At 35.8% G+C, this 15437-nt stretch overlaps 1 protein-coding gene across 2 annotated transcripts; it reads right to left on the reverse strand.

The window, feature by feature from the left end:
- Positions 1-192: 192 nt before the first annotated feature.
- Positions 193-14342, reverse strand: LOC134665154 (beta-galactosidase-like). 2 transcript variants are annotated; one of them, XM_063522001.1, is made up of 13 exons: positions 14141-14342; positions 8973-9149; positions 5938-6095; positions 5711-5861; positions 5448-5511; positions 5049-5143; positions 4790-4973; positions 4394-4615; positions 4168-4286; positions 3782-4063; positions 3524-3658; positions 3018-3230; positions 193-481 (listed from the first exon to the last, which is right to left on the reverse strand). In XM_063522001.1, exons 2-13 carry the CDS (start codon positions 9141-9143, stop codon positions 281-283), a joined length of 1995 nt encoding a protein of 664 aa, XP_063378071.1. In that variant the 5' UTR covers positions 9144-9149; positions 14141-14342; the 3' UTR covers positions 193-280. The 2 variants fall into 2 exon arrangements, with proteins under 2 accessions (XP_063378071.1, XP_063378070.1); XM_063522000.1 differs by having other exon boundaries at positions 14136-14342.
- Between the last annotated feature and the right edge of the window lie 1095 nt (positions 14343-15437).

Genomic DNA, 15437 nt, shown 5'->3' on the forward strand with positions numbered 1-15437 from the left:
CATACCTACCAAATATGAACATCAGGACCCTTTGGGCATGAAAAGTTTCAAATAAGGAGCAAAAATAAGTCATCATTCGCCTTCGTCGTTCCAGCTCTTTGCCACGGCTCCCTAGAAGGGACTGGGAGACGGATACATTAAAACAACAGTTCCAGGATTTTCATTCATTTTCATAATAACGGTTTACAAAGTTTTACTTTGACCTTAGTAGATGGCGACATTTATCCTCTCGGTCAAAGTTAGACAGTTTTACGGCAGGCTCCATAGAGCCCACATATAATTATTGTACACTTCTATCGAGTATGGGGTGAAATATGGACTGGATTGACGTGTCGACAGGTGCCCGGTCCAGCTCAAGCAGTTGCACGTGGTTGCGCTGCGGGGCGGCGCGCAGCCAGCAGCCGGGCACGTATAGAGTCACCTGCGGCCCGGTGCCCGGCCAGTAGCGCCCGAGGTTATGTCCGTTCACCCAAATGAAACCCTGGAAAAAAAACATTTTTTTAAACTGCCATTCGTAATAAGTTGCACAAAAAACATCAAAAACAAATACATCGTTAAGTAAATAATCACATCCAACTCCAAGTTTTTGTAAATTTTAGTAGAAGATTTTGTAGGATATACAGTGTAGTTGCGCTTATGTTGTACCTACAGATAGAACAATCCGTTCACCAATCTTTATCAAAATCTAGGGTCTATGCACTTACGAGTTTTACCATTGTAAGTACATACGTACACTGTGATAAAAACTCAAAAAAGTAGGTAAGTATTTTTTGTTTGTACATTTTTTAAAGCTTATGAATTATCGCGAGGTCTACAGGGATAAGAAGGATCAACTTTATTTTATTTGCGCTGTAGTATCAATCATATCACCTAAAATCTACAAACCTAAACGTAAAGGAACGGTTACATTTTAGCGGACAGTCGCTTACTTGTGTTGTGTGAATAATTTAACATTAATGCATGCTTCTATTAGCATTCGTTGCTGGTAAAAATAACTAGTATGTATAATTGAAATAAACCAGGGTTATCTCAAGGTTACATCTATTAGGTAAACACTTTAAGAAAATATTTACAACTTAGATAGAAAAACTGTGCCTTCTTAAATACGATGCCTGATAAAAACACCAACAAAAGAGCATATTATCGCGACAACTACATTACATATCAAGTTGGGATGGGAAGTCTTGAAGAAAACTTATTTAACTACCAACGTTTAATTTAAACCGACCATGTTCCAAGATAGTTTTCGTGAAATGGATTATTTAACTTTTGGTATCATATTTTTAAGAAAAAAAAACCGACTTCTATGGGGCCCGGTGAAAGATTATGGTAGATGGTGCACTATGTAGAAAAGGAGGTAAAACCAGTACTTTCTAGTAGCATTTCGTTTCCGTAAGGGTCGTAGTTCTAGCCTAACTTAACCCACTTCTCTGATAGCAGTTCGGTTCTGTGAGGATCGCAGTTCGAACTTAATCAAACCCACTTTTCTAGTAGCATTTCGTTTCTGTAAGACTCGCAGTTCTAACCAAACCTAACCCACTTTTGTTCGGTTCTGTGAGGATCGCAGTTCAAACCTAACCTAACCCACTTAACGGCGCATGCGGTGCGGTGTACGGGAGTTTGAGCGGGAGGGGTTTGGCATCATCATACCCACATTTTATGGTAGGTAATCATAGTGGTTTATTTAGTTTAGGTATCATAGTGGTTTTCCGGGTCAAGGTCCGGGTCTCTGAGTCAAAGTCCGGGTCCGAGTCCCGGTCCGAGTCCGGGTCCGGGTCCGGGTCCGGGTCCGAGTCCGGGTCCGAGTCCGGATCCGAGTCCGGGTCCGAGTCCGAGTCCGAGTCCGAACCGGATCCGGGTATGAGTCCGGGTCCCAGTCCAAGTCAAAATCGAAATTCGAAATCACCAAACATGTACTATGCGTCGTTGAAGAGTTCTGTCCTGATCATCATCAGCAGTTCCACTTCATCAAATGCGACAGTTTTTAATGTAAATGCTTGATTTTATGATGAAAATACAAAAAATTCTATACGTATGCCTTTAAGATTTGAGGAGTTCCCTCGATTTCTTATGGATCCCATCATCAGAACTCGAGCTTGACAGAAATGTGGCTTAAAAACTAAACTTGCTTAACAAACATAACGAAGAGGACAAATCGCCAAACGTGAACTATGCGTCGTTGAAGAGTTCCGTTCTGATCATCATCAGCAGTTCCACTTCATCAAATGCGACAGTTTTTAATGAAAATGCTTGATTTTCTGATGAAAATACAAAAATCTTTATACGCATGCCTTTAAAATTTGAGGAGTTCCCTCGATTTCTCATGGATCCCATCATCAGAACTCAAGCTTGACAAAATTGTGGCTTAAAAACTTAACTTGCTTAACAAACATAACGAAGAGGACAAATCGCCAAAGGTAAACTATGCGTCGTTGAAGAGTTCCGTTCTGATCATCATCAGCAGTTCCACTTCATCAAATGTCACGTTTTTGAATGTATATGCTTGATTTGTTGATAAAAACACAAAAATCACCATATGTATGCCTTTAAGATTTGAGGAGTTCCGTCGATTCCTCATGGATCCCATCATCAGAACTGGATTTTGACAAAAACGGTACCAATCTGTATGCATATACATACAATCAAAAAAATAATTTTCAAAATCGGTCCAGTAATGACGGAGATATGGAGTAACAAACATAAAAAATAAAAAAAATAAAAAAAATAAAAAAAATAAAAAACATACAACCGAATTGATAACCTCCTCCTTTGGGATTTGGAAGTCGGTTAAAAAGGAAGGGGCAACTTGTCACCCCCTCCAACGACGCTATTTCAGCAGTTTGTAAAAAATATGTTAAGATTACGATTTCGCCATTTACGTTAAGGAACTTTAAAAAATATTGAAGAAAAGTGGCTTATATTATTTATTACACAACACAAGCTTTCTTGAGCTTACCGTGGGGTTCAGTCAATTTGTGTATAAATGTCCTGTAATATTTATTTATTTATTTTATTACCTTTCCCCATGAAGTAGTATCGAAGAATGTATCTTGGGGCTGTTCGTTTTCTGGAATAGTGAAGTAACCGTCAAACAGCACCGGTACTTCGAATCCTTGTCCGTCTTCAGTGGCAGCCGTAACTAATCCATCCAGGTTTTCAAGAGGAAATCCAGTTACAGACCAATTACCGTTGAGCACCTTCGTGCCCAAAGTGACATCACTGAGGATACCCTGTTAATTAAACATACATTTTGGAATGGAACTTTCAAATATTATTAATCATGTAAGGTAAACGTACTAGTGGTCGACACGCTAATGCCCAATAGACGACACCTTGCCGTCACCTCTATCGACAATGACTTAAGTTTCAAGATGACATGTACGTATTGGGACTTCGTCGAGTACCAGTACGTTTACCATTAGTACCATTACTATTTCTTAAAAACAATAGAAGAAATTTAAAGGATCGTTGTAGAAGACATGAGTGCTAGTATTCAAAATCCTCCTCGTTAGATTTTACGAACCTTAAAGTCGTGTATTCCGCTACCAAAATTGATGCGTCCTTGGTTTTCGACAAGTAATGATAGAACTGAGTCAGATTTGGTTTCTACCGGCAAGGAATATAGTTTTTTAGTCCAGCTTAATATTCCTATTAGTCTCTGTAAAATAAAATTCACAAAATGTAATTAAGTCAAATCGGTAGCTCTTACACCAAAAAAATATATATATATTTATTAATTTAATTTATAAATATTTGTACGTAGGTAAAAAAAATTACTTACACCGTCAACAAAAACATGAATGCGATCCCGAGGTTTTCTAATTTCCAATAGAGAGCCTGGGCCCATTTCCCCCGGTGAGATCTCATAGAGCATTAGTCCGGAGCGCTGGCGCAGCTTCTCAAACGTAGGCAGTTTTGAGCCGACTGTACTTGGATACTTTTTTCCCAAGCTTGCCCGGCCCGCTGTAGATAACAGACCAAGTCGGTTTGTTAAGGTTATTTTTCCATACGCAGATTTATTGGATGGTGAAGGGGGAGCAATGTCTGCTACTTCTGGGTTATGCTGAAATCAACGAATAAACATTATACGAGTAGGTATGAACCATCATAATATGTAATTGTAATATTTTATAAATGGTGTGTATTTTTCATATATACCATTCGTACCCTTGCTAAAACGTCCCGAATAGCGAAATATTTTGGAGTAGGGTCTCCGGCCTCGTTTAAAGGGGCATCATAGTCATATGACGTAATATCTGGCGTATATGTGCCGTCATAGTTGGCACCTGCAATAAAAACGAAGATTATTTTAAACTCATTTCCGGATTTGATATTTAATTAAAATATATACCAAAGTATAGTTTGAATGACAACAATTTAATTTAATAGAAACCTGCTGTGAATTCGAAGTTGGTGCCGCCGAAGAAAACGTAAATATTGAAGTTGATGGAACTGTTTAGCATGGTCTCTAGAGTGGCGACGACCCTGGGCGTGGGGACTCGCTGGAACGACTCGCCCCAGTGCGTCAGCCAGCCTGGGTAGTACTCTGAGTTCATGAGAGGACCGTGTGGCATGTAACTCCTTAATGATTTAAAATAATCTTGCACGTTTTTCTCTGTTAACAAAAAAAAAGAAGTCAGCCAAGGAGAAGGGCTTTAATATGGTTTGAACCGGGAGTTTTCTGTTTGTGCCTTTGCGATAATCTCAAACGTTACATAACATGGCGGATTACTGATGTCTTGACTGGTTACCAAGGGCAAGTATAGTTACATAATGGATGGATACTTACTGGAACTTACGCCGAAATCAATTGTGGTGAGAACTTCTGGGATAGCACCATTTTTGAAGAAGGATATATAACTGCCATCAGTGGTGTACAGGAGAGCTTTGTCACCGACATGGTGAAGCATTATGTCACGTGCTTGTGTTTTGTATTCCATGTCACTACCGTAACTGCCATATTCATTTTCCACCTGTCATGCCACGTTGAATTAGATCATTATTTAAATTAATTAAAATGCATTATTGTATCTGATTAAAATAATTACCTGAACTAAAATAATCGGGCCTCCGTTTCCAAATAATAGAGGTGTAAGTTGTTCAAACAACTTCTCCAACCATATTTTTGTTTCAGCGATAAAATCTGTTGAAAAACTTAACAATAACCAAATCGAATTCATAATTTTCGTAAAACATTTACATTTAAAAGCGCTTTTTATTTTGTATATTATACTATTGTGTTACGTTTCTATTTTCGTTATTGTTTTCTTATTATAATAAACATTCACGCTTATTCAGTTATTATACAAATACAAAATGACTGGTGCGTTAGAAGCGTATACAATATAAGTAATATGTTACAGGATAAGTTCGCTTTTGTACTAATGATGTGTGGGATCTCTATTGTGTACAATAAAACATTTTACTACTACTACTAAAAACATTACCTGCATCAGTCGATCTCAGTCGTATTTGAGGGTACTTCCCCAGTAGCCAATATGGGAATCCGCCCTGTGAAAAGACGAGATAACTGTGAAACATCTTTATTGTCTTTGACATGCAATTTCTATCCTGAATAATTTTAACTTTGCTTTTTTCAGGCGCTATTAAATTTATGGACGGTTCGTGCTAATAAGTATGTACTTAAGGAAGTTACCACCACCTTACAACTACCTATGTAAAAATATAAAACATCAAAATTATACGCCACCAGATCTCTTTCAGCACATATGTAGGGCCCGGGGCGCAGTAGAACATGTAAGCCTTCTTCCGCGGCGAGACGTATAAAAGCAGCCACGTCGCGATCACCTTCGAAGGAGTATTGTCTCTCTTCGGGCTCGTGGAAACTCCATTCGACATACCTGATTAAACACATTTGCATTTATAACATAGAATGTTGTATGAAAGATATTTGCATTATAGTAATAGAATACTAACGTCGACACAGCGTTAAGTCCAGCTGCTTTCAATTTATGCAAGCGATCTTTCCAGTAAACTGCAGGCACTCTGAAGTAGTGCAGAGAACCTGATTTTATTTGAAATGGTTCTCCGTTGATCGCGAAGTGGTCACCTACGATAGTTATGCTGGGATTAGTCTGAAAATTCAATTGTACAGTTAGCGTATGTACCTAGTGTTTTCATATTTGAATGAATTCCTTCATAAAGTGGCAATGCAATGTTACGGCTGAGTGAGCACATCTCTGATATGATTCTAATTTTTATTGTAGGTATTCATGACGTTTGAATCATCCTATCCCATAGGTATAATTAGACGTCATTTTGTTAGATGGAAAACTAAGCATTAAGGGTGGTATTACACCTGTCCAATTTCTTTGTCCAATGTCATTGCTTCTCACTCTCTCATTAAGCCATAGCTAATTCAGAGATAAAAGGAGAGGGGGGTTATTAATTTTTACATTTTCCTTCTTATTAATATGTTATGGAATGTACAACCAGCTCTTTCAAAAACGCCACTGGGCCTAGTAACTAGACTTGCGAAGTGACAGACAGACGGACGGACAGAGTCGCATCACAGAACTCTAAAAATGGTAATATTCAGTTATTTATTCAATTTATTGTATCTACATAGTTCGATTACCTATGTTTATATAACGATACAGTGATATGTCAGGCATGCCTGGGCACGTGTACCTATGTAGTTTAAACACATGGCTACGATCGTATGTACTAATTTAAACGATAACAAATCACATTATAAATAAATAAATAAATAGATACTCGTATGCATTTGTATAAATTCCGATGGACTTATTGATTTAACCCTTCGCGCAATACGAGTATATCTTTTACAAATCTACCGCTTTTTTGAATGACTGAAATGGATAGCCACACAGGCACACATCTGCGATCATATATAACCATGGATACCGCCTTTAGGAACATTACCGTTCAAATTCTCGGGCCAAATTAGCACACATACACAATTACGCCTACATTCAAATAAGACGACGCGTTTACAGAGCCTGTAATCAAAGCTGGTAAACGAAATAATAGTCATCTTTATTACACTAATGGTACATAGCTAAGTGTAGATGAAATGCATATAATGTCAATAACTACCAATAAGCGACATTAATCCGCTAATAACCTTCTTGCTGTATGTACTGGCCGCTGAGAGTTCGCGGTTCATATTTGATTAGAATATGACTTGGACAGGGATAGGTTTATGCCATACAGTGAAGAACCAGTCAAATAATTCACGTATAATAATTTAATGCAGATTAAAAGATAACTAGTTAAAATGTTGTTATGACATGACAGACTAACTCAACATAAGTAAATATATCATTGTTGTATAAATGTATTCCGCTATAATAAGTACATATTTTGTATATTTTATTATCAATCTGCATGGCAGTGCGAAGTCACGTTCAGGTATAGTCTGTCCGTTTTTCTAAGATCAAGCACGCCATAGTAAATGTATGGCGAACTTGATCTTAGAAATCGGACTGGCTATACAGTCTGCAAAATTTACATGGGTACACGAATCGGGTCAAAAATATTTGAACAGGCGGAGTCACAATAAATCCCCACTTTCAGTTCAGAATATTTTATATGTATATAGCCGGTCAAGCAAGTTTGTCAGTAGAAAAAGGTGCAAAATTAAAATTTTGTATAGGACAACAGCCGTTCGCGCGCTTACATTTTCTAAATTTGCCGCTCTTATAATATTTTAAACTTTCGCGTTTTGATTACATATTAACTCACATTATACGAAACGAAACTGATTTACGTCGGTAAATCAAGGTAATTGAATATAATTCGCGTTAGACCCGTCTATAATGTGAGTTAATATGTTTGCCGCTCTTTTCTACTGACGGAAATGGCTTGAGAGAGAACCTACATATATATGACAGTAGAGGGTGGATTCAAATGATCAACATTTTCAGATAATGTGTGTATTTGATAAATTAATTCAGTGAAAGCATGATAGGAAAAATGTATCTACATATAGGAGACCGAGTATGATTATCTCACGGGTTATATCTCATGAATAGAACATATTCTAGATATCTTGCCAGGCATCCACTCAATTTCATGTCTCTTTAATTGGACAGTTTTTTTCCATAGTTCTCTGCGAATAGCATCTTGTGGGAATCTGAATGGAAAGTAATGTAAAATGACAATACCTAATTTGATTATTAATTTGAAATAACTAGGTAGTTTTTTTATAGCTTGGATCTCATGAAATAAAAAAGGAAAATACAAATCTGTAAGAAGGAATTTATTACTACATTTATAATTATATACAAAATACCTAAACCAAACACAAGTTAATAAAATAGTCTACTTCATTTAGCATAACACCATCCCTATTATCCTCGCAATTTAAAAAGTCGTATGTTGTTATGAAAGTCGTATGCAGTTGTTACCTTTTAGCTTAGCACGGTAGTATTGAAAACAAATCGTCATGTTTTTTCCAAATTCTACTGAAATTATCTGTTTACTACAAGTGAAAAGTGATTCCACTGTCCTTGGTATGAACTAAGATAACTTCTGCACCACTTCACGACACATGAATATATTTTTAATTACAAAAAAACGTTGTTTTTAGAAATCAATTTAGCCATTTGTCACTGACTGTCATCTCGGTCGTACTGAGATTGCCAATCGAGCAGTTTGTAAGTACCGCCTATCGCGGGGTAGTTTGCGTTGGGTCATAATTGAGCGGACAGAATACTTCCATGTATAGCATTTCGCTGGCACACATACATAGGTCGTTTTTTAGCACCCGAATAAATATGTAATGTTAGTCATAATACGCAAAAACTTTTACTACTCGTAGGTACCTATCGAGATAGGTATCATAAAATATTCAGGCATTGGTATGTATAAAACAGCAAATTTATTTGCGATTTTGAAGACGGTGCTATGGATATTATGGACCTAAGTACCAACGTACAATGTAACGATATACCTAATGGGTGAAAAACACCCAATATTGTGCATACCTTGACTGAGGATGTGTCAACAGAACGGATCCTGTTCCTCCCCGGGCTCCTCACGTGAACGACTGAGGGCTCAAACGACATCGATGCCGGGCTCTCGGCCTGCGCCACGCCGTACAGCACGCAACACAGCCATAGCGCCGCGCTGCGTCTGCAGATGTCGCGCAAGCGCATCGTGCCCTGAAATGCACAAAAGCACATTATAAAACGCCAAAATATAATTACTCGTACATGGACCATATCTTGATGCTGACATCACTGACTTTTCCTTTTTTTTGGGAGATTCCCGCTATCGCTCACAAACGAAAATGACTCACGACTGTATATTGTCTTGTTGTGGTCAGATCAGAGACATGTAATTGGAATTAACTTGCCATGATAGTTACCTAAAAATGAAGACTCATAATTAGTAATTATTCTAATATCTAAAGTGGTAGCATAGCGGTAGGGCATGCGGCTTCTACACTAGTCATGGGTTCGAACCCGATTCGTTTAGTATCAGTAAGCTTCTTGGAAATTCGTAGATATGAAATACCTATTATTTCTTATATGTATATTTTTCTTGTCTCTTCGTTCACAGAATAGGTAACATTAATAGATAGGTACGAACTTACTTTGGTGCAGGAAATGATTTACTTGGAAATTCGTAGGTATGAAATATTATTTGTTATTTATTTCTCTTATATTTTACTCTTCGTTCACAGAATAGGAAACATTATTAGATACAGAGAGGATATAGGATATATACGGAGTTATATATGTCTCTGCTAGATAGGTACGAACTTAATTTAGTGCAGGAAAATATTCCGGAATATTTATAATTCCGTATTAGTAGGTATTTACTTAAAATAAGGCACTGGGGCTTTTTGCCAATTCTTAGGTTAGGTTGTTCAAAGAGGATCACGAGGTCCACGAGCCTTTAGGATACATCCGGAAACAGCTAATATTGTTTTTCTACTCGGGTACTTTTATCTGTCATTTACATAGTCACGAACGAACATATAAGGGCATACATTATTAATACTCCTTAAAAGTCTATAGTCTATTGCCCAAAAAAGCACTTGTGTCGTTTTAGAGACATTACGATACGGTAAGCTAGTGCAGGGTAGAGTCTGGCTACTGAAATTTTACCTAAGTTATTGGCGGGAAATTCAAAAAATCTCGGGCTGGTCATACTTTGTGTAGTAGGAATTATAGGTTTGATACTAGACAATATTTTGACAAGTAAGGTACCTAAGGAAATAAGTTAAATAAACGTTTACGTGCTCTCAAAGCCAGCTCACATAATTTCTACCACCATTTATTTAAAGTACAATCAATGACAAACACATATGTTTACGTTCCAATATTTAGATTTTATAGATATATTTCAGAACTTTTAGTTTATCCGTTTCTTTATACACTTGTCCTGTTTCTGAGATTCAGGCATTAATAAATTCACGTACTTAATCAAAGTAATAGGCAAATGTTAGAACTAGTATTTAAAGTATCAAAATATTTATAGAGCACCAACCTCATAATTTGTTTACATTTGGTTAGGAGTTGTAAACATTGCAGTTTTTCGTTATACAACGCTACACGTCGACTTCGCACATTGTCGTAATTATTTACGTGTTTAAATAATAGTTTGCGAACCTCACTCAGTATAGAAATTATTAATATTATTTAAAATAGACCCCTTAAATCCAGCAAACAATTTGAATGAATGACATAAATTGACAACTGACTTTTAGCTTTTTTTAAAATCATAGACAATTGGTGATACAACAACGAAATATCTGTCAACAATTTTTGGCTAGCCAGACTCTAGCAGGTGCCACATACCGGTACATTGCTACCAACGTGACAAACGATTGAATGAATACGGTTTTTATTAAAAAAGTAACAAATTTGTACTGAGTTCATTGCTACCAACATAATAAAAAATACTTTTATACCCTACAGCACCACGACCCTGGTGCGGTGCGGTAGTGTGTAACGGCTTTAAAAAAAACATAACCATAGACATTATTCGTTTGTTTCTCGTTTCCCGGTAATTTCTTGTTCTTTGAGTACTTTGCGTTACTATTTGTTTTGCGTTCATAAAAAGTGTTGAAAATGGACAAAGAGGACTACATTGTTTCTACACCTGAAGAAATATCCGCTGCAGCACAAGCAGCGACCGAAAATTTGTTGCCTAAGTATTAAATCTCAGCACCTATACGACAAATCTTATGGGAAGTGCATGGCGTGGAGATTGGAGCACAAAACTTCGTCATTCTCTGAAAACGTCTTTGGTGTATGTTCAAAGACTAATTGGAAGCACCGGATCAGATCTATCTTTTAAGCAAGGTTGGTATATGTTATAAAATTTTTTGATACTCACTCATTTTTAGGGTACACAGTACAACGAGCTATATTTATGTACATTTTATATTTTTGCATTGAAACTGAATATTATTTAATTCTCCTTTTTCTTGTTACAGGTTGCAGTATTATTTGGTATTATGGGTGCTTGTCGCAGACAAGAGCTACATACATATAGTAATACCTACTATCCAAAATTTACATTGACATTTTCATAAATAAAATTTTGTTTATAATTTTTTGTATTTTATTTAATATTGCTTAGTCATAGAAAAAGCATTGTATGCAACGTTGTATAAGTAGTCAAAAAATGCTCATGGCGTATTTATTAACAATGTTCGCCTTCGGCTCACATTGTTACCCACGCCACTCACATTTTTTGACCCCTCTTATAAAACTGTTGCATAAAATACTATTATGATTACTAAAACAGTATGTAGGTATTCATATATTTGTTTGTATTGTTTTATAGTTTTAGGTTATACAAAGCTTTTATCGCTGACTGTACTTTTTTTTACAGCCAAAATATTCATCGAGGCAATTTCGATCGAGACAAACCCCAGACACAATTACCTAAATAGTTTGCGTTATTTTATCACAGAGTTCCCATGACCACCTCGTGTCTCCATCATCAGATCAGTTCCATATCATCATAATATTGCATTGTCATCCAATTTACATATTACGAGTATGTAGGTATACAAAAATAGCTCGAGATAGTTTATCACGGTGGATTTACCAATATTGTTATTACAGTTCGCCTTTATCCCTTTGATGTAGAATTGTAGATAACCCAATTGTTTATTCAATATTCAGACATATGTACTACGTACGTAAGTTAAATAAATGAAATAAGTCACACAACAAATAACCATAAAGAAATGCTGATCGGACACTATGAGTAAGGATGATTTAAGTGATATCATAGTACAAGGAAAATGGTTTTTGAACATATATGTAAATGTTCACGTTCGAAATTTCTTAATATGTATCTTTCCTATATTGGATGCAAGTGATGAGCAGCAAGAGGTGTACATAAGTATGCTTTGTTGTATATATTAGATAAGGCTCTGAAAGATTTAAAATTCACAGAATTGGTGACACTGATGTAAAGAAGCTGACATAACCTCGAAGAGGCTGATAGATTCCACTTTACGAACACTACGCTTGTGGTTCAATTTAGGAATCTTTCGCTTGCTCGGATATCAATTTTAGCACGAGGAGTTAAACAGCAACTTGTAGAACTCGACCGTAGGTACCTAATATAGTTCGTTTTTTTTTAATAGCATTAGAAAAACGGTAAACAATCTTGACGTGTCTTTTTATTGAAAAACACTTTTGAAAAATAAATCACGGCAAATATGTAACAATTATGAATGATATAGGTACGATTATTTACATTGTTTTGCTTTCATAAGTAATAGTTACTGATTTTTGGGTTTTTTAAATTAAAAGGTATGCCAAGATCGCATAGTCTTTTTCTATAGTCCGTTTTTTTTTAGCATTAGAAAGAACTTCGCAGAAGTAAGCTTGTGGTTCCTAAACCGGCACTTTTAGCGGTAATAATTTGAAGTAAATTATATGTATTGACCGTGCTACATTAGATAATTCAATAATTATTAACAATTAAAGACCAAGATAAAAACTGCACGCTTGCTTCTGTGGAGTTCTTTCTAATGCTAAAAAAACGAACTATAATGCTAAAAAAAGGAATTATAATAACATTGGTTAAAAATTTTGTCATTCTTACTCATATACTGTCTGGCACGCAAAGCTGCATAAAATACAAGATATAAAGAGTATCATCACTGACGAACATTTTTTTCAGATTACCTTTAAGTGTATGGATATCGTCAATTATTATTCCGATGAATGAACGGTGAAAAAATATTACAACTGAGATAAAACATATTTAGTCAAAAATAATTACATTATAATTAAAAGCATCATTTAATTCTATAACGGTTACGGTCATAAATGCCGATGCCGATGTATTTTAATATATTAAAATTATATATGTACATACTGATGTCGTTTTTACTTAAAGCTAAACTTATTATTTTTTATACATTGTACAGTACAATTATTACGAATTTACAGATGGCCTTACATTAGTCCTTGTATATTATATTATATTTACAGATGGCTTTACATTAGTCCTTGTATACCTATTATATTATACCTAACAATTATAAATTAGAACTTTACTGTTTTCTGAGTGACAAGGTGGTACACACATCAATTGATGAAACCTACCTGTCAGAAACAATTGTTTAAGGTGCCGTATATTCAGAGAGTGGAGTTTTTGAAAAATAGTACCTCTTATTATTTAGATCACTATACGGTTGCCAAAAATTTAATTAGCAATATTGAGGATTTTCTCTAGTGACTTCATTGATTTTAATTCTGATTTTTTGACTATCGCTCGATGGAAACAAATCACGAACATAGGTCTATTAACGCGCTTTAATAATTTGTAACAATTTAGGACTAAAACTAAAAATATGAAAACGGCTGGTACCTACTAAAAATGCGCAATTTTATTTTAGAATCGACGACTTTTTATTTGCTTGAAAAATGACGCTCATATTTGTACTATGCAAGTTGTAAGCTTTGTTTTTATATTCCTGAAGTTCCAGAACTTAAAAGACAAACAGTAGATTTTTTGGACTTATTTTTAGAACAAAATTATTACAGGAGTAGGTTGATTGATTTTTAAATCGGCCAATCTAACTGTCATTATTTTAGTCTTTGGAATATAGAAAAAAATGATTAAGCCAGATCATAATACACATAATTTATCTGTTTGTTTCACGTTACCTCACGTCTTACCGATCGATGACAATGACCCCGCCGCTCGGGCTGCGTCTGGGCAGCGCTCGTACTCACTTGAACTGTGTGAGATCAGTTAGGTAGGCACCCACTTGATACGAATACAAAGGTAACCCGAATGTGATACGAGCGACTTTTTTTTACATAATGGACGACCGGACACGACCGCCTGTTGCGCCTCACTACGAGTTACTCCCCGATTCATACTCATTACACTCGTTTAATAGTTAATTACGTAGCAAGTAGGTATTAACTACCTACTGGCTGCGTCATTTTGTTTTATACGTGTGGAAGGTCCTGAACTGCCCGACTTACTAGGTACGGTAAATTATGGACGATTCCCATTCATCATCCATTCGGTAATTTCAGTAAGGAATAATAATAACTTCGACTTCATTTAAAAAAAAATCTTTAAATCAATGCTACCCTCTCCAAAATCATTACAATTACAATTTACGCATTAAATTTAACTATAAGATTTGAAAAGGGAACGCTAAATTTAGAAAACTTTACCTCAAACATTACCCGCCCTCAAAAGTGCCAAAAAGGTGGGTTTAATAATGATTTGAAAAGTCTTATCATACCGGAAACAGATCGAATAACTTAAATTCAATTACGCCACATATAGATATCAACTTAATAATATATATAATGGTATAATAGTTTCGTAAACAATAGTTGTGCAGATATAATACAATATTAATTAAAAATAACATTTTAGAAAAAAATATGAATTTCTTCGAAGTTTATCTATGTAAGTACCTATAACAAGAACAGGCTCGTCACTTACCTACTCGAAATGCGAAAACAACAAATCTGCCAGCGGCGCAAATAATGATACACAAAAGCGGCATTACCTAACAAGTGACCATACTCAAATGAAAAGCAGGATTTTACCTGGGAACCACGAAAAAACCATACCACCTGCGATGATTACCTAACTTGCGGTAATATACTGCTCATTACATTAAGATAGATCTTAAAATTGGTAATCATTCATATTGACTTGGGTCACTTCCTCATTACCGTTCAGGTAATCAACATTAATATAAGTGCCCACAATCATTGTTGACATAGCCGACCGGTGGAGTATCATTATAACATGGAGTATTCCAATACCTACCCTTTTGTCTGATTTCGTCGAAAACAAGTAGGTTCCCAAATCCCAAACCATTATCATAAGTATCGCAAACAATTCGTCGTCTTCACAAGAAATTGCAACAAGTGTAGAGACAAAATTTTAAGCAAAATATATACATAAGTAGGTAAATGTTTTGTAGCCGCACCGCA

Source organism: Cydia fagiglandana, chromosome 6 (assembly GCF_963556715.1).
Source record: "Cydia fagiglandana chromosome 6, ilCydFagi1.1, whole genome shotgun sequence".
Lineage (NCBI taxonomy): Eukaryota > Metazoa > Arthropoda > Insecta > Lepidoptera > Tortricidae > Cydia > Cydia fagiglandana.

Bases quoted from the DNA above. Each gene is read 5' to 3' on its own strand.
- LOC134665154 (XM_063522001.1), bottom strand. From the start codon at position 9,143: ATGCGCTTGCGCGACATCTGCAGACGCAGCGCGGCGCTATGGCTGTGT. The intron at 6,096-8,972 runs GTATGCACAATA...TTGAATTTTCAG, and splicing joins TTGACACATCCTCAGTCAAG to ACTAATCCCAGCATAACTAT. The intron at 3,659-3,781 runs GTAAGTAATTTT...TTTATTTTACAG, and splicing joins TTCATGTTTTTGTTGACGGT to AGACTAATAGGAATATTAAG.